A 23,847-nucleotide genomic window follows, 5' to 3' on the forward strand; every position below is an offset into this window, starting at 1 on the left:
AGACATCGTGGTGTTGTTGTATTTAGATCTCTGTTAACTGTTTGTGGAGAGCAGCCAAGGGTGATTCAGGCTCTTTTTGGTGTCCTTCGTTATTGGCCCACTGATGGAGAAGGAGGTGGTGGCTCTCACTCAGTAAGTGAAGTTGTAGGAGGTGTGGGTGTAGTTGTGTCATATGCAGACTGTTGTTGTCTCCCACTATGGGAGACAAAAATTACAATTGAATAACCATGAAAAGAGTATAAGCACATGGACAAAATATACACCTAGTAATCACATAGGAACAGTAACCAAAAAAAAAAAAAGAAAAAAGGGAAAAAGAAGAAAAAATACCCAGAAAATCTGCAATATTTGGGGATAAGGCAATAAGAGAAAAAAAGGTAGAGAAGGAGAGTAATGAAGGGAAAAATGCAAAAGGAAAACAAGGAGCAGGGTTAACCATGAGAAAGGAAAAAAAAAATATATATATATATATTGCAACCAGGAACAGGGAATAGAAAAAAAGCTTTAAACTAGGACCTGGGAGGGGAAGAATAAAGAATAATAGCAAAAAGAACCAAAGTAGTAATAATAATAGTAGTTTCCAAACAGAAAAAACAAAGTTAAAAACAGAGAAAAGAAAGAGAGAAAAAAAATTGTGGGATGGCAGGGCAGGTCACCCAGGCTCCGTCCGAGCACACAGACTGTGATGGAGATCCTGCAGGTCCAGAAGTTGGGTGGGAGCGGGGATGGCTGCACCTCTGTTCACCAAGTGGGTGTGGGGTGTAAGAGTAACAAGGGGAATGTTGCACCTTTCCAGTCGTCCAGGTCCGGAATGTCCTTGGGGTTACTGGCAAGTGGAGCCTGTTCTTAAGCCCCTGGAATCTGGGAGAATTCTGTCACTTTAAATATCCAAAATGGTCAATCCGCTTGTAAACATTCAAAATGGCTGCACCCTCTGGACAGACAAAAGTCCACAGCTCATCCCGCTGTCCACTTCACTGACTTTCCTTTTATTCTCCAGCCACCAGAGCAGTCCTCCGTGTAGTCCCTAGCTAGCAGGGCTGATTTTTAGATTAATTCTTGGATCCTACCATCACTTGGCAATCTCCAAGCTGTCTGTGATGTCAGGATCTCTGTCAGACCACAGCTCCGTATTTCTCCTTTTTTTGGTATGTTGTTGTTGTTGTTATGTGCCGTCGAGTCAAACCCGACTCATAGCGACCCCTCCTTGGGCTTCCGAGGCAGTATCACTACGGAAGTAGGATTGCCCAACCTTCCTTCCGAGGAGTGGCTGGTGGGTTTGAACCGCCAGCCGTCTGGTTAGCAGGCAAATGTCTTAGCCACTATGCTACCAGAGCTCCCTTTTATTCATGCAAATTCTTCTGCTAGATGGAATTTAGTCCACTTCTAAATCCTTCCCTTAAAGGCTCAGTGGTCCAGGATTATCTTCTGTATGTGTTAATTGTTTCCCCTTCTCTTTGTTGAAGAGGGTCTGTTCAATTTTTCTGCCTATTCTGCCGTCTTACTGGAACTCCCTGGAGGCTTCTTTTGAGTCATACAGCTGCTGGCTGCTGAGGCTGAAGAATCCAAGATCAGCAGGTGAAATGGCACATTCTTGACTCACAGGCAACAATCTCAAGATTGGCAAGCAACACAGCAGGCCACTGGTTCAAGTCCAGGAACAATCCCAAGGTTGGCAGGCAACACAGTATGTCACGGGTTCAAGTCTAGGAACTGGAGATGAAGACTGAACCAAAGTTAGAATTCTTTCTATATACACTGGAAGCATACCACACCTCGAAGGTAACTCTCCTTCAACTGATTAATTGCTCGTAGCAAATTCTATCATGGAGGTGATTACACAATGTCCAATCTCATCATGGGGAGTAACTACATCCAGCTGCCAAGCCACTCAGAATTACAGCCAAGCCAAGGTGACACATAACGTTAACTACCACACTGACATTTTCCATTTAGGACAATAATTTAAAAATCTACTATCTATCCTGAACGTTAATGACCTATGTTTGGCAGTAATGAATGTTGAGGTTCAAGGCAAGAGTAATTCTGGCTGTGATGTAGTATATGTGTCCACGTGGATCATGATTCTCAATGGTTTGGCAGTTATATAGTCCTCCTCCATTTTGCGATCTGATGTGTTCTACTGCATTTTTGCATAATACCTATTTCTGCTTAATGACCTGTCTTTGGAACCAAACCGTGTTGATGAGATGGGTGTACAAGCCCTTTTGTACTATTTGATTTTTTTCATACCATATGTGCATTACTATACTTTAATAACATTAAAAGAATAAGAATATCAATGTAGGTATGAATGAATACCTTTAAGTTGGGTCCAGCCCTTGATAAAACTGTTGCAGTTGTTATGTCTGTCAAGTTAGTTGTGACTCATAACGACCCTAACATACAACAGAAAGTAATACTGCCTGGTCCTTTGTTAGCCTCAAAATCTTGGCTATCCATGAGCCTACTGCTGTAGCCTCTTTTTGCTGACTTTCTATTAAGCATGATGTCCATCTCCAGGGATTGGTCCCTTCTGATAACATGCCCATAGTACGTGAGACAAAATCTTGCTACCTTCGCTTGTAAGGAGCATTCTGGCTATACTTCTTCCAAGTCAGATTTGTTCATTTTTCTATCAGTTCACGGTATATTCAATACATTTTGCCAGTATCATAATTCAAATGCATCAATTCTTGGTCTTCCTTATTCATTGTTCTTCTCATTACCTTAAGTGGTAGATGTTTTACATCATTGTCGTCATCATCACAATGATAATTATTTTTAAATTTTTATTGTGATTTGGGTGAAACTTTAACAGAGCAAATTCATTTTCCATATAGCAGTTTATACATATTTTGTTTCATGACATTGACTGCAATCCCCACAGCTCTTTTCCCACTTCCTCCCTGTAGTTCTCTTCCCTATGTCCTTCTTTCCTATGCATTCCTGCCCTGAGTTATTTCCCTGTGAAAATATTGCCATTCTCTTCTCCCACCATTGATCATTCTAAGGAGTGTATCTACATGGTGTAAATAGTCACCCTATATGCCTACTTATTGTTTGGCTTGAAGCCACAGGAGTGAGTTCAATTCCAGGCCTTAAGTGTAACTAATGGCTATAGTCTTGGGCAGTCTCACTAGGCTCTATCAGACTAATAAACCTGTTTTTTTTTTTTTAGTTTTTTTCCACATTGTTCTCCAACTCTATCCAGGATTTCCTGCATTGATCCCTTTCCAAGTGGTTAACAGTCGTAGCCAGACATCATCTAGTTTTTCTGGTCTCATGATCATATAGCCTGAGGTTCACATGGTCCACTTGTCCCTTGGACTAATTGTTTCCACCCACATGTCTTTGGTTTTTTTCATTCTTCTTTGCTTTGGATGAGGAGAGATCAATTGTTGCATCTAGAAGGCCACTTGCAAGCTTTTAAGACCCCAGTCACTACTCACTAAAGCAGGATGTAGAACAATGTTTTTGTGCAGTAACAGTGATATTTATTAAGCACCCACATGTTTGGGGTGTTGTGCTAAACCCTGCTTAAATCAAGATGACATATTTGTAACAAAATATTTATCTTAGTAGGAGCTCTGGTAGCATAGTGGCTAAGGCACTTGACTACTAACCAGAAGGCTGGCGGTTCAAACCCACCAGCCACTCCTTGGAAGGAAGATGGGGAAATCTACTATCCGTAGTGATACTGCCTTGAAAACCCAAGGTGGGGTCGCTATGAGTCAGGTCCGACTCGATGGCATATAACAACAACAACAATTTAAGGTCCATCCTGATTCCAGCCTCAGTTAATAATCATTACTGAATTATACAAAAAGAATTAAATGAACCCAGAAAAGATAAAACCTATCTAGGTTTTATCTAGGTGACATTTACATCCAACCCTTTCCATTGTTTTTATAGTCTTCTTTCACTAGGGTTAGGTAAACTTATGTTCCCATCCAGTCAATTCTGATCATAGCGACCCCGTGTGTTTCAGAGTAAACTGTGCTCCACAGGGTTTTCAATGGCTGTATTTTTTTTTTCAGATCACCAAGCGTTTCTCTGATGCACCTCTGCGTGGACCTGAACCTCCAAACTTTGGGTTAGCAGCCATGCATGTTAACCATTGGCACCACACAGGGATGCTCAGCTGTTAGCCAAGAGGCTGCAATCCATTGGACTTCTGAGTCCATTCAGAAGCACCTAAGAAAAAAGCCCTGGCCATCTACTTTCAAAAAATCTCCCACTGAAAACCCTATCAAGCATAGTTCTATTCTGACACACATGGGGTTGTTAGGAGTTGTAACTGATTCCACAGCAACTGGGAGGAATAGGTGGGGGATGATTATTTGACAGTATATGAGAAAGAGGCCTTCTCTAGATAACCTCAAATTTTATCATCTTTACCAGGTTTACTGAATTATTTTTATGTAATAAAATACATACTAACTATTAACTGGAGCTGAAATCAGGACAGACCTTAAATTGTTATTGAGGTAATATTTTATTAACAAATAGGTCTTCTCGGTTTAAGCAGGGTTTAGCACAACACCCCAAGCATTGTTGTTGTTGTTATGTGCCGTCGAGTCGGCCCCGATTCATAGCGACCCCTCCTTGGGTTTCCGAGGCAGTATCACTACGGAAGTAGGATTGCCCAACCTTCCTTCCGAGGAGTGGCTGGTGGGTTTGAACCACCAGCCGTCTGGTTAGCAGGCAAGTGTCTTAGCCACTATGCTACCAGAGCTCCCCACCAAGCATATGGGTGCTTAATAAATATTACTGTGTGGTGATGGAAAATTTCTACAGACTTAAGGATTGTTGACTTACTCATACACCCTTAATTTACCTTCTTACAACACAGATGAAACTCATTAAGTTATTATGACAATTTTATATGCTTTAATCAACATGTTTGATATGGGCTAAACCAACATGTTGCCTATAATTAACAGCAAATTATTATTGTTTACATTATTATTAAATGATGTCCATCCACCAATATTATATAACTTATACAACAAAGTGTCTGCTTCCAAGAAGTGCAGCACATTATTTTATATTTCCTGAATCTCCTTTATTCAATACAAATTTTTTCCATGGGAAAAAAAAATATTGGTACTAACCCACACCCAAAAGTCTATTATTACTTAACATGAACAGTAATTTTATAGGTAGTTGTTATTGTTGTTATGTGCCGTGGAGTCGGACCCAACTCATACTGACCCCTCCTTGGGTTTCCGAGGCTGTATCCTACAGAAGCCCAACCCAACCTTCCTTCCGAGGAGTGGCTGGTGGGTAGAGAAAAAAAAAATTGTGCATCTCTCTATAGATAACAGCATTTTTTCCAATGATTTCTTGCAAGGGTATGAAATATCCAACAAAGAGATGATGGAATTTACTGAATGGAAAACTTTTCTGGGCAAGAACTCACCCTTCCCTAACCCTCTCCCCTCCTACCATTCAATATCTCAATAGAATCTGGAATATACTTTCATATTATGCTATAGCATACATATTTTCCTTGTATTTTTCCTATTAAGTTTACAAGAGGCCTATCTTTCTTTTTTTTTTTTTTTTCCACTTTTAAAAAATACTCAATTTTGGAGACTCTCCCTTCCCAGATTCCAAACAACTAGACAGCAAGATTGTTTGATTCATCTAAGTATGTTTCTCTGGAACTAGTTCAGTGTCTTGCTCATACTATAATGTATGTTTTAGTAATGAACACAATTTTTTCTTTCTACAATTTTACACTTAATTTAAGAAAACTTCAAAAAGTTCAAATAAACATAGAAACATCTGCCTCCCCAAATTTTATTTTTTACCTTATTTGTGATCACTAATAAGAATCAGCAGGAACAACTCCCCAACAAGACAGTGACATACAAGGTGTAATGATACAAAGAAGAAAAAGAAAGGAAAATCTTTTTTTGTTTAAATCACTTAAGACAACAATGGAGAAGCTGGTAAGTTTGGAGTAAAAACAATATGTATTTTGGAATGTAGATATTTATATTATAAAAAATATTACTTTTATAAAAGGAGACACTGTATTTGAATCCTGGCTCTGCCACTTGCTGGTTGTGAGACCTTGAGAAACCGACTCGACCTCTCTAAGCCTTAACGTGAGGCTCTATGAAAGTTGGTAACAACATCTACCTCGAGTAGAGGATTAAATTAGTTTGGATGAATAAGGGTAACCTAACATTGTATGAGGCATATACAAAGTGCTTAAGTGGTCCCTTATCATTAATGGCAAATGAAGTTAGGCAATTCCGTGTGTTAGTTAAAGCCTTAAAGATGAACGCGGATAAAAATTAAGGGTTTGAATTTTACTCAACTGTTGGCATAAGCCAGGGATATTAGCAGGCCTCTTGAAGTATTACTTTTTTACCTGATGATGTATTAATTGTTGTTGTTACGTGCTGTGGAGTCGGATCGACTCACAGCGACCCCTCCTTGGGTTTCCAAGGCAGTATCACTAGGGTAGCAGATTGCCCAACCTTCCTTCCGAGGAGTGGCTGGTGGTTCAACCCACCAGCCTTCTGGTTAGCAGTCAAGCGCCTTAGGCACTATGCTACCAGAGCTCCCGGTGTTTCAATAACCAAGTTTAAACGCTAATAACTTAACCGCTCACATCATTTTATTCTAGGCTGACTACTGTGAACTCGGAGAAAATATTTCCTCACAGGGACTACTATTACCAAAAATGAAACTCACTGAGGTGGAGTGGGTCCAACTCATAGTAACCCCTCCTTGGGTTTCTGAAGCAGTATCTCTACAGAAGTAGATTGCCCAGTCTTCCTTCCTAGGAGTGGCTGGTGGCATTGAACCGCCAGCCTTCTTCTGGTTAGCAGTCAAACGTATTATCTATAAAACAAAAATACTGTTTAACGCAGAGCATTTTCAGTGAGTGCTTTTGCTGTGGTTGAAGAGAACGTGTTACGTTCAGGATATTGAACAGGAGCCAAGTCAGAGCATGAGACATATTATCCCAAATTCAGCGAAACACCAAAACGACCTTAAAAACTTCGAGAAGTCACCGCCGGCATCGTTCTCAATACACCTTTACGGCAAAGATTGGGGCGCAGAGCTGTGCGACAGGGGCGGGATGCGGCCGTATTGCGGCCGTAAAGCGCGGTGAAGACCACGTGGGTTGAGGTCACCGTTGAACATTCTCGGTCTTGGGTAATGGCGGGACGGGTGCCCGGCGGCCGGGAGAGAGCCCTAGAACTACTGCGGGCCCTGCCGAGAGTTAGCCTGGCTAACTTAAAGCCGAATCCTGGCTCCAGGAAACTGGTAAATGGCTCATGGCGGTGCGGGAAGCATGGGGGACAGGGGCTATTGAAGCAACCCTCCACTCTCGTCTCCCAGTTTTAGAGTAGTGTTGGGGATGACCTTGGGGTTACTGAAACCATGTCCTCCTTCACTGAACGGAGGAAAATCCATTTGGCCCCAGTTTTTAAAAAAGGTTTCCGTTTGGGAGCGTGAATGTTAAGGCGGATAAGCAAACTGGCAGAAACTACAATGGTTGTTCCATTCAAAATCTTATTTAAAATGAAGTGCTTTCTCAGTATATCTTTATTTTCATTGGAGAGATCTACATTGATGTACTGTTTTAAATATCTCTTCTGTGGCTCACTGAATACAGCTAGAAAAATTAGTAGTTGACATACTGTTACTTTTACAGATTGAATTCGTTGCTGTTAGGAAGTGACAGGAAGTAAATTAAAATACTTTTCTTTATAAGTTACTCTTCAAATAAAATAATATATATGGATGACAGTTAAATTTTTACTATTACAAAATAAGTTTTTTTTTCTTTCTTGAATATCATGTAAAGTTTGTGTGGATGTTTAATTCTACTTTTTTTCTGTTTGTTTTACATTCAACATTAAATGTAAATTTAGTTTCACTTCCCATTTACCATCCCCAACCCTAACCCAGTCTCCTCCCCTCCCTGCCCAGTAACCTCTCCCCCTCATAATTATGTCCTCCTGTGTGTCCTGCATTTCCTCCATGCGAATGTTGCCCCTCTGGTGCCCCTGGTCGATTGCGCCAAGGGATGCATTTCCATAGAGTATGTGGGTACCTCACCCTGGCTTGAGTGGTCTGTGTGCATCTTGTTTACTATTGGGCTGAGAGCTAGCCCCTGGGAGTGAATTTTATTCCAGGCCCAGAATGTATCCCAGGGCCATAGTATTGGGGGGTGTCACCACACTCCATCCCACCAGTAATGCCTAAGGCACTTGACTGCTAACCATAAGGCTGGAGGTTCAAACCCACCAGCCACTCCTCGGAAGGAAGGTGGGGCAATCTACTTACGTAGTGATACTGCCTCGGAAACCCAAGGAGGGTTCGCTATGAGTCGTGTTCAACTCCACGGCACATAACAACAACCTTGAGTTTTTGGCTTTTGTTTCACATTTTTCATTCCACTCTATCCAGGATCTCCAGATTTGATCCTTTCCTGAGTGGCTGGCATTGGTAGCTGGGCACCATCTAGTTCTTCTGGTCTCAAGGGCCATCGTGTTCTAGGCCCTCTGAGGGATTACTCTATGTCTGTCTTCTGTTGTTTCTGTAAGGATTGCAGGTATTTTGTATCACTGGTATCTCTGCAAGATTAGCCTCCGCTGAATCTATCATTGGTCTAGGCTCTACTCCTGTTCACTGACCCCCATCTGATCTTCTCATATGTTTGTGTGTTTATCTGTAGCCTGGTGTTTGGTGTTAATGGTAATGCAGTATTGTGTATATTGGTTGGTATTAGCATCTGTCATCTATATCTTATGGGCACAATTATGTGTCCTCCCTTTTCCTAATGTTATCATGGTGGCCACAGACTCTTTCTATACCATCTCTCCCCTTACCCACGTCAGTGTGTGGCCCCTAACTAGCCCAAAATTAATCCCTCCCCTTCCCTCCCCACCCTGGTAGTCTACAAAGTTAGTTCCCTTTCTCAAGCAAACCCTTGTCTTTTTACAGTAATGGGCTCATATAATATTTGTCCTTCTGAGATTGACTTACTTCACTCAGCATAATGTCCTCCAGGCTCATCTACATTGTGAGATGATTCACATATCCTTCATTGTTCTTTAAGGTAGCACAGTATTCCATATTCTACTTTTTTTTTTTTTTTCCAACTTTAGGCTGTGATAAAGCCCCTTTCCCCAGCCCTTTCATGAAACTTTGCTGTTGAAACACAGGTTGGACTTGGTAAAATAATTAGCTACAGTTCATAGGGAAAGATACTGAGGTAGAATGTATAGCTAGAACAGTGCCCTGCACAGTAATACATGACTAGTCATCATTGGTTGGTTTGATGAATGAAAGGCATAACAACAACAAAATACAGTAAAGAGGTGAGTTGCAGTTTTAAAAATGCATCCATAAATCATAAAACTTCCTTATTTCCTTGTAGGAGAGAAGACCGAGAGGTCGTCGGAGAGGTAGAAAATGTGGCAGAGGCCACAAAGGAGAAAGGCAGAGAGGAACACGGCCTCGACTGGGCTTTGAGGGAGGCCAAACTCCTTTTTACATCCGAATTCCAAAATACGGGTTTAATGAAGGACATAGGTAAGATTTCTCTGCGTTTTAAAATAGAAACTCCTAATTTTCACTGGAATCACCTAAAAAATAACTTGGTAGAAATTTAAGTGCACTTTGAAACAAACTTTTGCTGATATTCCTCTGAATAGTAGTATTTTCATACCTCACAGTATATCAATACCAAAAGAAAAAAAAAAAAAAACTCGCTGCTATCAAGTTGATTCTGACTCTAGTGACTGTTGACTGTTCTATAGGTTTCAAGACTATAAATCTTAACAGAAGCAGACTGGTTCATCTTTCTTCCATGGAGCAGCTGGTGGGTTTGAACCACCACGTTTTTTGGTCAGCAACAAAATGCCTTAACCACTACACCACAAGATCTCCTTATTACATCAGTTGTTGTTTCGTGCCTTTGAGTCAAACTAAATAGTTCAGTCCATATGGTAATAATTTACCACTCACATTATTTTATTCTGGGTTCCACATTGAGCTCAGAGAAGACATTGCCTCACACGGACCTGCAAGACAAAATATTCAAGACCAAACATAGATTAACATAATGTCTAACATATTTGATAATGAAAATTAGCCTGGTCTATTGCTGTTATTTGCTGTCAAGTGGATTTCGGCTTATGGTGAACCCATGTGTGCAGGGTAGATTGCTCTGCAGGATTTTCCAGGCTGTGACCTTTTGGAAGCAGATCTCCAGGCCTTTCTTCTGAGGCAGCTTTGAGTGGGTTCGAACCATCAACCATTTGGCTATTCATTAAGCACTTAACTGTTTTTGCCACCCAGAATCTTAGCATGGATTAGTAGGGATAAAACCTTAAACTCAGATCTCCCAAGTGGAGAAAATAATACCTGCTCTTGTGATTGGAGGATTAGCAATAATATATAAAATGTACGGGCTCTTGTATTCATCTAATAAATAATAATGGCAGTTATTACTTTGAGCTCCATTAATATATATCTTAATGAGTGAGTGAAGTAAATGCTTAGAGAGGTAATTAATTTTTTTAGTGTTTTTAGTGAAATGAAGTACTCAGTTCATTTCATTACCAATGTTATGTAGCAATATTACCTGTTTGTGTTGGTCTTACGAGCCCTGGTGGTGCAATGATTAAGTGCTTGGCTGCTAACTGAAATTTCAGTGGTTTGAACCCACTAGCCACTTTGTGGGAGAAAGATGTGGTGGTCTGCTTCTCTAAAGATTAGCCTTGTGTAGCCTATGGGGCAGTTCTACTCTTTTCTGTGGGGTTGCTATGACTCAGAATTGCCTAGGTGGCAGTGGATTTTTTTTTTTTTTTTTTTATTGGTTTAGGGTTTGTACTCAGGAGGGTTTTAGTCTGTTAAATTGGTGGAGGAAAACACAGGAGAAAACTTTGACTTGAAGAAGTGACAAAGATTGATTTGACTGAGTTTTCTGACTGTTACTTTTCTGCTTATAGCTTCAGACACCAGTATCAGCCCTTGAGTCTCAATAGACTTCAGTATCTTATTGACTTGGGTCGAGTTGATCCTACTCAACCTATTGACTTAACCCAGCTTGTCAATGGGAGAGGTGTGACCATCCAGCCACTTAAAAGGGATTATGGTGTCCAGCTGGTAGAGGAGGTGAGTCTGAATGAAATCTGTGGGGTAACATAGAAGGATATTTTTGAGTTCTACATAACTCTGTACCCTTTATTTCTATCCCTTTGAGTTACATAGTGGTGGTGGTGTTGTTGTGTGCCGTTATTCCCAGATGTTTTGAAAAGCCAGGCTTGCTTTCATCTCCGGGCTCTGCAGTGACTCTTTCCTTTGCCTAGAATGCACTACTCCTATATGTCCTTGTGACTGGTTCCTTCACTTCCTTTGGTTTTCAACTCAAATATCAGAAAGATTTTTTTTTAATATCCTTGTATAGAAGAATATTACCCTTTGTCATAGTTATGTTTGTGTGTCAACTTGGCTGGGCCTGGTTGAGTGGCTGGGCAGCTGGTGGTAGTTATTCTCCATGATGAGACTGGCAATCAGCTCCATGGTGGGATCTACCACAAGCAGCTGAGTAGATGCCTTTGGGATGTGGTCTGCTTCCTGTATATAAGGAGAAGCCTTGGGAATGGTCTCTAGCCTATGGCACGCTTGGACCCTGCATGTAGCCATGTCGTTGCTCAGCAGCCTGCTATGCTCTGCTGACCTTGGGACTTACAATGGACTTAAGTTAATGGCCTGCCGTGTGGTTTGGTAACATTGGGACTGTGCCTTTTTACTTGTCAACCTTGGGGCTTCTCAGCAGCTAGCAGCTGTCTGAGTGCAGAAATGCCTCTAGCTCCAGTGGGCCAGGAGCAGGAGGCAGAGCTAGATCCCAAAGTTGAGGGGCTTTCGCCCAGCCCCGAGAGCCTGGCACTTTGAACTTGGACTTAAAACCTCCAAATTGTAAGAATAAACTCCTGTTTGTTAAGGCCATCCCATTTGTGGTAATTTTTGTCAGAGTGGCACTAGGTAATCAGAACACCCTTAGTTTTGCCCCAGGCACAATCTGTCTTACCCTATTGTTCTTTGACTATATATGAACACCTGATATTTATTACTAATTATTAATTTATTTTTCATTGTCTCCCTCACTAGAATATAAGCTCCTTGAGGCTAGGTGCCTTGTTTGATTCATTGCTATATTTTCAATATTGGAAACATTGGCATGTGATGGTCACTCAGTAAATATTTATGGAGGAAAAGAATAAATCAAATCCAATTTCAGTTGCATCAAAGAAGTTTGCTACTAATAGGAATTGACCAACTGTTTCATGAGCAAACTTTTGTACAATCAACTACTGCCTTTTACATGTCAATAATATAGCTATGTAGGTAACTTAAGGGGCTCTGGTGGTATAGTGAGTAAGGCATTTGGATGCTGACCAGAAGAAGGTCAGTGGTTCAAACTCTCTAGTTGTTCCACAAGACAAGGATGAAGCAATCTACTTCCCTAAAGATTTACAGCCTTGGAAACCCAATGGGGGTGGGGGTCGCTTTGAGTTGGAATCAACTCAATGACAGTGGGTTTGGTTTTTGGTAAATAACTTACTGCCTGTTAGAGGGAAATAGGGAGCTCTGGTGGTATTGTGGATAAGGCATTTGACTGCTAACCAGAAGGCTAGAGATTCAAACCCACCAAGCCACTCCTTGGAAGGAAGATTGGGGCAGTCTACTTCCGTAGAGATACCGCCTCAGAAACCCAAAGAGGGGTCACTATGAGTCTGATTTGACTCAATGGCAGTGAGTTTGGTTTGGAGAGGGAAACATACAAAAGCCTTTTAGATTCTTTTGAAAAAGTGAATCTGTGGATAAAAAGCTATCCTAATAAAAGAATTTGGAAAGAGAATACTAATTACAGGATAACCTCAGTACTATTCTACTTTGGGTGGTTATAGGAAGAGAATATACAGATGTAAGTTTCCATATAAATTAACACATGGAAAAATTTATGAGTGCATTGTTAAATTGTACATCTAAACATCCTCAGTAACTATAATTATGATACTAGTAAAAGTAATTCTTAAAATTCTAAACAAGGTTGTAGTTGAATAAATATAGTTACTGTATTTTTCTCAAATAACATGTCCACTGAGCACACACATGTAGAAAACTTAATGGGTGAGGGGATTTTATGGTTTGCCACAAAAACCCGAACACTGTATACTATGTGCATTATTTGTGTAAAAATGTGGCATGCATCATTTATAGCCTTGTAAATTGGTTTACTTATCTGGATTTCAGATTTGCAGTAAATAGTGGATAATAAGACTGTTTTGGCACAGAATTACCAATTTGGGAGTATATGTTCTCAAGGAAGAAAACAAAAGGAACTTAATTGATATGAAGACATTTTTTAAAATGCTACCTAAAGTCCTGGGACCAACCCCAAGAATGGGAAGATGGTTAGGCAATCTATTGAATAAAACCCCTGCCACAAGTAATTTCTGATTCATAGCAACACTGTAGGAGAGTAGAACTGTCCCATAGCGTTTCAAAGGCTTCAAATCTTTATGGAAGCAGACTCCTTCATCTTTCTCCCATAGAGTGGCTGGTGGATTTGAACCACTGACCTTTTGGTCAGCAGCTGAATGCTTTAACCACTGCTCCACCAGAGCTCTTTAATCCATGAATAGTAATTAGAAATGATAAATAATATGGCAACACCCTAATATTATTGAATCAGAGGTGCCATTGCTTTGGAGACAGTTTGTTTCAGCCACAGCAAAATAGTGAAAAATTTTCTGTTGCCACAAAAAGAATGGTAATGCCCCTATCTTTTTATTTTTATCAAAATTTGTTTTGAAATTAGAGAAGAAGGAAGACACATCCTGACTAATGTGACCAAACCCAGAACTTTAAAAAGTTTAACACTATGTTTTTTAGCATTAAATGCTTTAGGGAAAGATAAGTTTACTTTTTTTGTGGGTGTAAAGGCTGTAATAAAATCAGTGGTGAATACAAAGTAATTTCTGATGTCCTCTTGCCTTTTTACCTGGGTGACGGACCCCTTTGGAGCTCAGATGCAATATCAGATATTCTGTGTTTTTGTCTGCTCTAGCCCCACTTGTCTACCTCTTTAGCCTACTGATGGCCTTTTGTTTAGGGATGTTGTTGTTATGTGCCCTGGAGTCAGACCTGACCCATAGCAACCCCTCCTTGGGTTTCCGAGGCAGTATCACTACGGAATTAGATTGCCCAACCTTCCTTCCGAGGAGTGGCTGGTGGGTTTGGAGTGGCTGGCTTCTATAGCAGTCAAGTGCCCTAGGCACTATGCTACCAGAGCTCCCTTGTTTAGGGATAAGTAAGATCAGTTTTTATCTGTATTACATAGCATAATGTTGTGGTAGAGAACACAGACACTGTGACTTGATTCCCTGGCCTAGAATCCTTGCTTTGTGACCTCAGGCAGGCCTCTTTGTGTTCCATTGTCCCAATATACAAAGTTGGGATAGCAATAATACCTATCATAGTGTTATTAGGAGGAGCTCTGGTGGCGTAGTGCCTAAGGCATTTGACTGCTAACCAGAAAGCTACCAGTTCAAACCCACCAGGTACTCCTCTGAAGGAAGGTTGGGCAATCTACTGCCGTAGTGATATCGCCTCGGAAACCCAAGGAGAGGTCGCTGTGAGTTGGATCCGACTCCATGACGGTGGATTTTTTTTCGTTTTTTTTTTTTTTTTTTTGTGGGGCTTGTTAGGAGAATGAGACAGTTTAGTATTCGTGAAGCACTTGATCCACAAAACAAATGTAATGAAGAAGCAGTCATCCATAAACCAAAAACCAAACCCACTGGCATCGAGTCGATTCCGACTCATAGCAACCCCATTGGGTTTCTGAGGTCGTAAATCTTTACGGAAGTAGATCGCCTGTTCTTCCCTGTGTGGAGTAGCTGGGAGATTTTAACCGCCAACCTTCGGGTTAGCAGTCAAATGCCTCAGGCACTGCACGACTTTTTTTTTTTTTTTTTTTAATGAAAAGTGGTAAAATGGAGTGGCCTAAAGATGTAAAACACATGTTGGAACCTCAAAGTACAGGTATTTAAAGTGGGAATTACTGTTACATTGTAGACAGTTTGGAAGAGAAAGCACTGTTCCAAAAAAGAAGCTTGCCAAATTAATTTATTTTTAGCCAAGCTATCTGCTAACAGATTTGTTGACATTTTACAGGGTGTGGACACCTTCACAGCTAAAGTTAATATTGAAGTGCAGTTGGCTTCAGAACTTGCCATTGCTGCAATTGAAAAAAATGGTGGTGTTGTTACTACAGCCTTCTATGATCCCAGAAGTCTAGGTAAGCTCATGATGCAGTGTTTGTGTTCTCTCCCTGTTTATCTTATCCAGGCTGCTACTTTCTTACTAATTGTTGTTGTTGTTATGTTTTGTTGAGTCAACCTGACTCATAGCGACCCTCCTTGGGTTTCTGAGGCAGTAAGTATCACTATGGAGGTAGATTGCCCCATCTTCCTTCTGAGGAGTTGCTGGTGGGTTTGAACCACCAGCCCTCTGGTTAGCAGTGCAGTGCCTTAGGCACTACACTACCAGAGCTCCCTATACTGGTAGTTCTTGTTTGATCTGTATCTATCATATGGGGCCATCATGACGTATATGTATAAAACACATAGCTGACAGATGTGACGGCACAGAAAAAGGCAGAAAAGACTCAGCCCCTCTCTGAGGTCCAGACCTACAGCTACCTGTCCATTTGACATCTCCACTGGAATATAGTAGGTGTTTCATACTTAGCATGTCTGACACTTCTGTTCTTTTTCATTTCAACCTCCTCTTTTTGCAGTCTTCCCCATTTTTGTCTTTTGGGGTTTTTTTGTTAGACTATTTGGAGTCATCTTGACTTTTCTCTTTCCTTCATATCCTAATAAATCTTGTACAAAGTTGTGAAGTCTGTTTTCAAAATATGTCCAGAATCCAACTGCTTTTGATCACCTCCAGCTTCTGCCAGCGTGGCCCAACCACCAATATCTCTTGCCTAGATTACTGGGATGCCTTCTGTCTGGCCTCTCTACTTCTGCTCTTGTCTACAATGTAATGACACAGCAGAGGGTTCCCTTTAAAACGTATACTGAATAAGAATTGTCACTCTGCACAAAACTTCCAATGATGTCCATCCATCCCTACAAGGTTGTGTGTAACCTGTGCCTCCTCTTACCTCTCCTCCTCCTATTTCCCCTGCTTGTACAGGTCTATCACTGGGCACCTGTCCTGGCCTCCCTCCACACTTGTTCCACTCCATCTCGGTTCTTTGTCTGTGCTCTTCTCTCTGCCTGGAGGGTCCATTCACCTAGAGTCCTCATGGCTCTCAGCTCTGTTCTTTTAGATCTCTCCTTGTTCTTGATCCACCCTTACTAGGTGGATCTCTGTTCTTTTAGATCCACCTAATAAGGGTATTAGTAAATTGTCTCTTGCCTATTCTGAGTAAAAGAGTGTACACATACAAATACAACATACTCTAATATACACACACACCCCAGCACCACACATACACACAGCAACATCACATATGTGGACACTATGTACACAAATACCACACACACGAACTACACCTGCATATGCAAACAATACACACATACAAAAAAACACATACACACACCACATACATGAACACCACACATACAGTCACTTCCTGGTTCGCTTGTCCTGTGTAAGGTTTGCCCTTGACAGCGTCACTAGGTGACAAGGTATAATTTTATTTTTCTTTCATCCTCTTTCTCTCCCACTGCTGTACCTCTAACATGTAGAGCAGTGCCTGTTGTTGGGTAGGCTTACTTAAAAGTTGTTTAATGAATGAACTGGATTTTTAAGGCTGTAAAGATTCAAACCAAATGTAGCTTCTTGACTAAATGGTTTCACAAAGGATTCTTAATGCTTTTACATTTAAATTGTTAGGTGCTGTCGAGTCAGCTCCAACTCATAGTGACCCTATGTGCAACAGAACGAAACACTGCATGGTCCTGTGCCAGCCTCATAATTCTTGCTATACCCGAGCCCATTGTTGTAGCCACTGTGTCAGTCCATCTCTTTGAGGACCTTCCCCTTTTTGTTGACCTTCCACTTCACCAAGCATGATAATCCTTCTCCAGGGAATGATCCCTTCTGACAATATGACCAGAGTAGGTGAGATGAAATCTCGGCATTCTTGCTCCCAAGGAGCGTTCTGGCTGCACTTCTTCCAGGATGGATTTGTTCTTCTGGCAGTCCATGGTACTTTCAGTAGTCCTCGCCAACACCACAAGTCAGAAGCATCATCTCTTCTTTGGTCTTCTTTATTCATTGTCCAGCTTTCACATGTATGTGAGGCAGCTGAAAACACCATGTCTTGGATTAGGTGCACCTTAGTCTTTAAAGAGACATCTTTTCTCTTCAACACTTTAAAGAGGACTTTTGCAGCAGATTTTCTCAGTGCAATACGTGATTTGATTTCTTGACTGCTGCTTCCATTTGTGTTGATTATGGACCCAAGTAATATGAAGTATTTGACAAATTCAGTCTTCTTTCCATTTATTATGATGCTGCTTATTATAGGTCCAGTTGTGAGGATCTTCATTTGACTAATTTCACTCAGCGTTATGTCCTCTAGGTTCATCCATGTCATGAGGTGTTTTGCAGATTCATTGTTGCTCCTTAACGTTGCGTAGCATTCCATTGTATGTACATACCATAGTTTGTTTATCCATTCATCTGTTGATAAGCAGTTAGATTGTTTACATCTTTTTGCTGTTGTGAATAACGCTGCCATGAGCCAAAACCAAAAAAGCAAACTCACTGCCGTGGAGCTGGATCCGACTCATAGCAACCCCTCCTTGGGCGAGGTGGTATCACTATGGAAGTAGATCGCCCAATCTTCCTTCCGAGGAGTGGCTGGTGGGTTTGAACTGCCAGCCTTCTGGTTAGCAGTCAAATGCATGGGTGTGCATATGTCTGTTGGTGTCATGGCTCTTACTTCTCTAGGGTAAATATCTAATATTAGGATTGCTGGATAATACTGTATTTCTATTTCCAACTTAAGGAAGCACCGTACTTACTGTTTTCCACAGTGGTTATACCCTTTTACACTCTGACCAGCAGTGTGTGAGGGATCCAGTCTCTCCACACTTTCACCAGCCTTTGTTGTTTTCTGTTTTTTTTTTTTTTTTTTTTAATCTTTTCTATTAACGCTGAGTTGAGATGATATTGTTGTTTTGATTTGCATCTTCCTAATGGCTAATAGTCCCTCAGTGGTCTAGTGGCTAGGATTCGGCGCCTTCACTGCTGTGGCTTGGGTTCAATTCCTGGTCAGGAAAACACTTTGGGAGCTCTGATAGCATAGTGGCTAAGGCACTTGACTGATAACCAGAAGGCTGGCGGTTCAAACCCACCAGCCACTCCTCAGAAGGAAGATGGGGCAATCTACCTCCGTAGTGATACTGCCTCGGAAACCCAAGGAGGGGTCACTATGAGTCGGGTCCGGCTGAGTGGCACATAACAACAACAACAACAACAAATGTCTAATAATCACGAGCATTTCTTTATGTGTTTTTTGGCCTCCTGAATGCCTTTTTTGGTGAAGTGTCTGTTCTTGTTCTTTACCCATTTTTTTAATTGGATTGCTTGTCTTTTTTTTTGAAGTGTTGAAATTTTTTGTAAATTTTGGAGATTAGTCCTTTGTATGCTGTATTGTAGGCCAACATTTTGTTTTCCTAGTCTGTTGGTTCTCTCTTTACACTTTTGACAAAGTCTTGATGCACATAAATATTTAATTTTTAGGTGGTTCCAATCTTTTAGCTTGCCTTCTGCCATCTGTGCATTTTTAGTTGTGTTTGATAGTATATTTATGCCATATGGTAGGGTTCCTAAGTTTGCCCATTTTTTCTTTGATGATCTTTATAGTTTTGGGTTTTATATTTAGGACTTTGATCCATCTAGAGTTTGTTTTGGTATATGGTGTGAGATATGGATCCTATTTTATTTTTGTGTAAGTGGCTATCCAGTTTTGCTGGCACCATTTGTTAAAGAGACTATCTCTTCCCTATTTAATGGGCTTTGGAGCTTTATCAAAAATCAGTTGTCTTTAGGTGGTTGGATTTACTTCTAGGTTCTCAATCCTGTTCATTTGGTCCATGTGTCTGTCTTTGTACCAATACCAGACTATTTGGACTCTGTGGCTGTTTTGTAGGTTTTGAGATTGGGAAGTGTAAGGCCACTTACTTTTTTCTTCTATAGTGGTATTTTGCTTATCTGAGGTCTCTTTCTTTATGAGAAAAAGAAAGAAGATACTTCTTTTAAAATAGCTATATGAAAGGAAATAATGGAAAGCATTTGTAGCCTCTGTGTAAAGCATTTGGAACAAATAACTACCATTTCATTTTCCTCATAATTGAAAATTTGTAAAAAAAAAAAATACTTATCAACATAAATCTCATCTCCTTTTTGTCATTATAGATGAGCTTTTCTTATTTGGTTATTCACAAACATTTGAAAGACTTTTTGGCATCAGTAGAATGTTTTCAGGCAGTGTTACCACAAAATGTGGTGTTGATGTTTTTGTTCCACAGATAGGGCCCATCAGTTTCTGTAAGCAAGCATCCTAGGTGGTGTCATTGGCTTGTGGTTTGGCCTGTGGTAGTTCTGCTGATGGCACTCCTGAATACTCTTCTGCATCATCTCTGAAGCCTTTTCATTAAAAAATAAAACTAAGTTAAACAAGCTTATTCCTGGTGGCGTAGTGCCTAAGGCATTTGACTGCTAACCAGAAGGCTGGTGGTGGCAGTTCAAACCCACAGCCACTCCTCAGAAGGAAGATTGGGCAATCTACTTCTGTAGAGATACCGCCTCAGAAACTCAAGGAGGTGTCACTATGAGTTGGGACCGACTTGACAGCAGTGAATTTTGGATTCCTGGCCTTAGCATTCAGTAATAATTTTATCTCCAGATAATTTAGTTGGTTGTAATTGGGTTTCCAAAGTTACAAAAAAAAATTGAATGCACATTTTTCTTTCCTTTCTGCTAGAGTTATGTTAAGAGTAAGAAGAAAGAGTTCTCTCTCTTTTGTGAGCCCACCAGAAGAAAGTTTATTGAATCAAATTTTTAAAGTTTAAAATGAACTATATTTTCTTTTGAGGAAAGGTAGCTACATACACATTTGATGAGATGACTTTCGTCATGGTGCATAATGCCTTATTTATCCTGTATTCTTGTAAGACAGGCAGCCATAAGTATGTGTTCCTGATTTAGTAGAACTTTGAATAGCTACAGCCAGTGTGTTTTAGACCTTAAAGGAATTTCCAGGGGTGGTGCTGCAGGTGCATCTAGTCCACTTGGTGCTTGTAGTCTAATGCTCACAAGATCATGTACATACTTACCAGTAGTGCTGCTGGGAATATGAGGTTATTCACATGAGGTTATTCCACTATTCTGTGCCTCTTTTATCCATTGCTTACTGTACTGTGTCAGTTGCCTTCAAATCAGCCTTCTATGGTTTCAGTGGCTGGTGTTTTGGAAGTAGATTGCCAGCCTTTCTTCCAAGGTGCCTCTATGTTGACTCAAACCTCCATCCTTTCAGTTAGCCACTGAGTGTGTTAACTGTTAACCCTTTGTACCACCCAGAGACTTCATATACTTCATAATTTCTTTTTAAAAAAATTTTTTTTTTGGGGGGGGAAGGGGGTACGTCACCTAAAATATTTCACAAACTTCTTTCTTAAACCTGTTTTAAAGATAATTTCATGAGTTAAGAATTTCATAAGTTAAGTAACTCAAATATATAGTTACTCTCTGTAGTGGATGAGGTATGTATGCTCGTTCATCCAGGGCATTCATTGGCTTTTGATGGCTCTGCTTTTGTAATCCGTGGTCATGTCTCTTACTTTATATGCTGTATCTAGTTCTCATTTCTATTCGTGGCATGCCTGGAGAACTCTTCCCTTTCTAATTGCCATTTCTCATTTGCTCTGTGTGGGGATACTACTAGGTAGCCAGATGTATTAGAGTTGTATAAAACTACCACATTCTTGCATCCAGCATATATTTATTCATTGGCTAGTGTTTACCAGACACAGGTGTAGATGACAGAGAGATAATAGTGCATATGAATCAATAATCCTTTCCTTCACAGAGCTTATATTTTGATGGATGATAGTTAACATGTATTGATATAATTGGGAAATATATGATGTATTGTATGGATTAAATCAGGTCACCTTCATAACTGCCCTGTGAGGTATGCATAAATATTTTCAGGATCTCAGTAAGTTTTTTAGGACTATTTTGGGTTTATGTGACCTCTCCTGTGTTTCCAGCTAACCTTTGGTAGAAGGTTGTCATTGTATTCATACAATTACATGTTTTTAATTATCTGTAGTATTTTATGTATAGGCCTTTCCTCCCTGCCTTACCTTCCCCATATTTGCACATCAAAGCATGTGGTTTGAAGTTTAAAGAAGAAATCTGAGCTGGGATTCTGCAGTGTTCTTTCAAGACAGAGTGTGTGGATAGTTGTTGCTTATTTTCACTTACTGTTTCTTTGCCTACTGTTAAAAGGATTCATTTTAGTAAAGGATATTCTGGAAACCTTAATGATTCTGCCCAGTGTTATAAACAAGTCAGACCCATGCTAGGGTTTGAAGTCTTCCTGGCCCTTTGACTTGAAATGTGGAGACCTTGATGTTTAGTTTGAAAATTTTTGATTAATAGTGTGGCCCATGGGCTCTGGGGAGGCCTATTTTGTTCTAAACATATCTCATCATGTATGTCACAAAAATGTTTTGTTTTTGTGTTTAAACAGGGAGCTTAAGTACCGAAACCAAACTAAACTCACTGCCGTCCAGTCGGTCCCGACTCATAGTGGTTCATCCTTGGGTTTCCGAGGCAATTATCTCTATGGAAGTAGATTGCCCAGTCTTCCTTCAGAGGAGTGGCTGGTGGGTTTGAACCTTTTTAGCCTTCTAGTTAGCAATCATATGCCTTAGGCACTACGCCACCAGAGCTTAAATACAGTATTACGTATTTTAGAAATTTCAGTAATCATTGGTAGCCCAGGAGTAACTATGACTTTCAAGAGGCAAATTATTGAAAATGAAGCTTTTCCTATTTGCTTACTTCAGACAAGTCTATTCAATAAAAAAACTCTTGAAATAGTGTTCTACTCTTGGTAATACTTCAAAATGAATAATTAAAAGAACATCTATAATATAGTCTTTATGTGCATAGCCATTATTTGCTCTCTCCAATTTTTTTTTTTTTTTTTTAGAAATTTTGTGCAAACCTATTCCATTCTTTCTGCGTGGACAACCCATTCCAAAACGAATGCTTCCACCTGAAGCACTGGTACCATATTACACAGATGCAAGGAATCGTGGTTATCTGGCGGATCCTGGTGAATTTCCTGCAGCAAGACTTGAACTTGCCAAGAAGTATGGTTATATTTTACCCGATATCACGAAAGATGAACTCTTCAAAATGCTCAGTGCTCGAAAGGATCCACGGCAGATCTTCTTTGGTCTTGCTCCAGGCTGGGTGGTGAATATGGCTGAAAAGAAAATCCTTAAGCCCAAAGATGAGAATCTCATCAAGTATTACAGCTCATGAGTCCCCTTCCAAGGGAGCAGTGTTGTTTGAGAATGCTGGAAAGGGACGGACACACACGTATTTCTCGTGGACTTCTCTAATGTCGTCTAATTCTCTAGATCTTAATGTTAGTTTTTGATGTAATCATGTGTCTTTTTTGTTTTTAATCTAAAAATAAAAATGCAATAAGCAAGAAATTGAATCTACATGGATCCTGTCTTAGTTAAAGATATAAACTCCCTGCCTGGTATTTTGTGACCAAGGTGGCCTTTACATTCTCCTTTGCTTAAATAAACTTTAGATAGGCTTCCTTTTTACCTTAGACCCCTGATAGTCCTCTTACCCCTGTCTAGGCACCTAACCAGAGAATCCCTTAGCACTCTATTTCTTCCCCTCATCCCTTTTGGAATCCAGGTAGCTGGAAAAAAAAGAAAGGAAAACCATTTGGAGCCCAACAGCCCTTATTGCAAACTCAGTAACTCACCCATCAATCACTACCCACCCCCAACATCTTTTAGTATTTTCCCACTAGCCTACTCAAGCCCTGCTGTTTTAGCAGAGTTGAGCTCAAACTTAGTTCTAGTCTCATCTGTCCTGTTGCAATAGACTTCTTTGGAAATAAAATCATCATTACCTGTTTTAGCATTGTTAGGTGTGTTTTTTAGTATCTTTGGAAGGAAGATTGTAATTAATTTAGGGCATTTCTAGTCAGATCTTTTCACCTGTGCCTTCTCTTGTTATGGTCACAAATCAGTATGAACATGTGAATGGAATGGGACTGATTTGTAAGGCCCGGTAGGCCAAGGCTAGAGCCCTTGTTACTAGGGAGCTGGTGGCCCCTTTTCATCAGTAATTCAAAGGAAATGCTGCCACCCAGTGTCAAGATGGTAAGCTCCAACTTGGAACAGTAAGATGAGGTATGCAAATTTAAGACTTTAAGTCAGATGACTAGCTTCTAAGTAGTGATATTTGGCAGCAAAATAGAAGATTAGAGAAACAAATTCCAAGTAAATTCATTTTCCCAGCTCTGTTAAGAGTGGAAAATAATGGTTAATGTAATTCAGTGACATAGATTATATTCTTCACATTGTGTAACCATTCTTCCACTCCTTTTCCAAGTTTTTCCTCCCCTGTTAACATAAACTTACTGTTCTCTAGATTTCCTATCAAGTTGCTGTTGTCAATTTATCCCATAGAAATAGTTTGTAAAGGAGCACAATGCTCAAGGCAGAC

The 23,847-nt window shown here is 40.3% G+C and overlaps 1 protein-coding gene across 1 annotated transcript; it reads left to right on the forward strand.

The window, feature by feature from the left end:
* The first annotated feature begins 7,185 nt into the window (after positions 1-7,185).
* Positions 7,186-22,635, forward strand: MRPL15 (mitochondrial ribosomal protein L15). Its single transcript, XM_007952217.2, has 5 exons — positions 7,186-7,293; positions 9,416-9,570; positions 10,992-11,157; positions 15,226-15,349; positions 22,298-22,635. The coding sequence occupies exons 1-5, from the start codon at positions 7,186-7,188 to the stop codon at positions 22,633-22,635; spliced, it is 891 nt and encodes a 296-aa protein (XP_007950408.1).
* Positions 22,636-23,847: the final 1,212 nt, after the last annotated feature.

The sequence above is a fragment of the Orycteropus afer genome, unplaced genomic scaffold, assembly GCF_000298275.1.
Source record: "Orycteropus afer afer isolate SDZICR_OR568_19922 unplaced genomic scaffold, OryAfe1.0 scaffold00329, whole genome shotgun sequence".
Classification (NCBI taxonomy): domain Eukaryota; kingdom Metazoa; phylum Chordata; class Mammalia; order Tubulidentata; family Orycteropodidae; genus Orycteropus; species Orycteropus afer.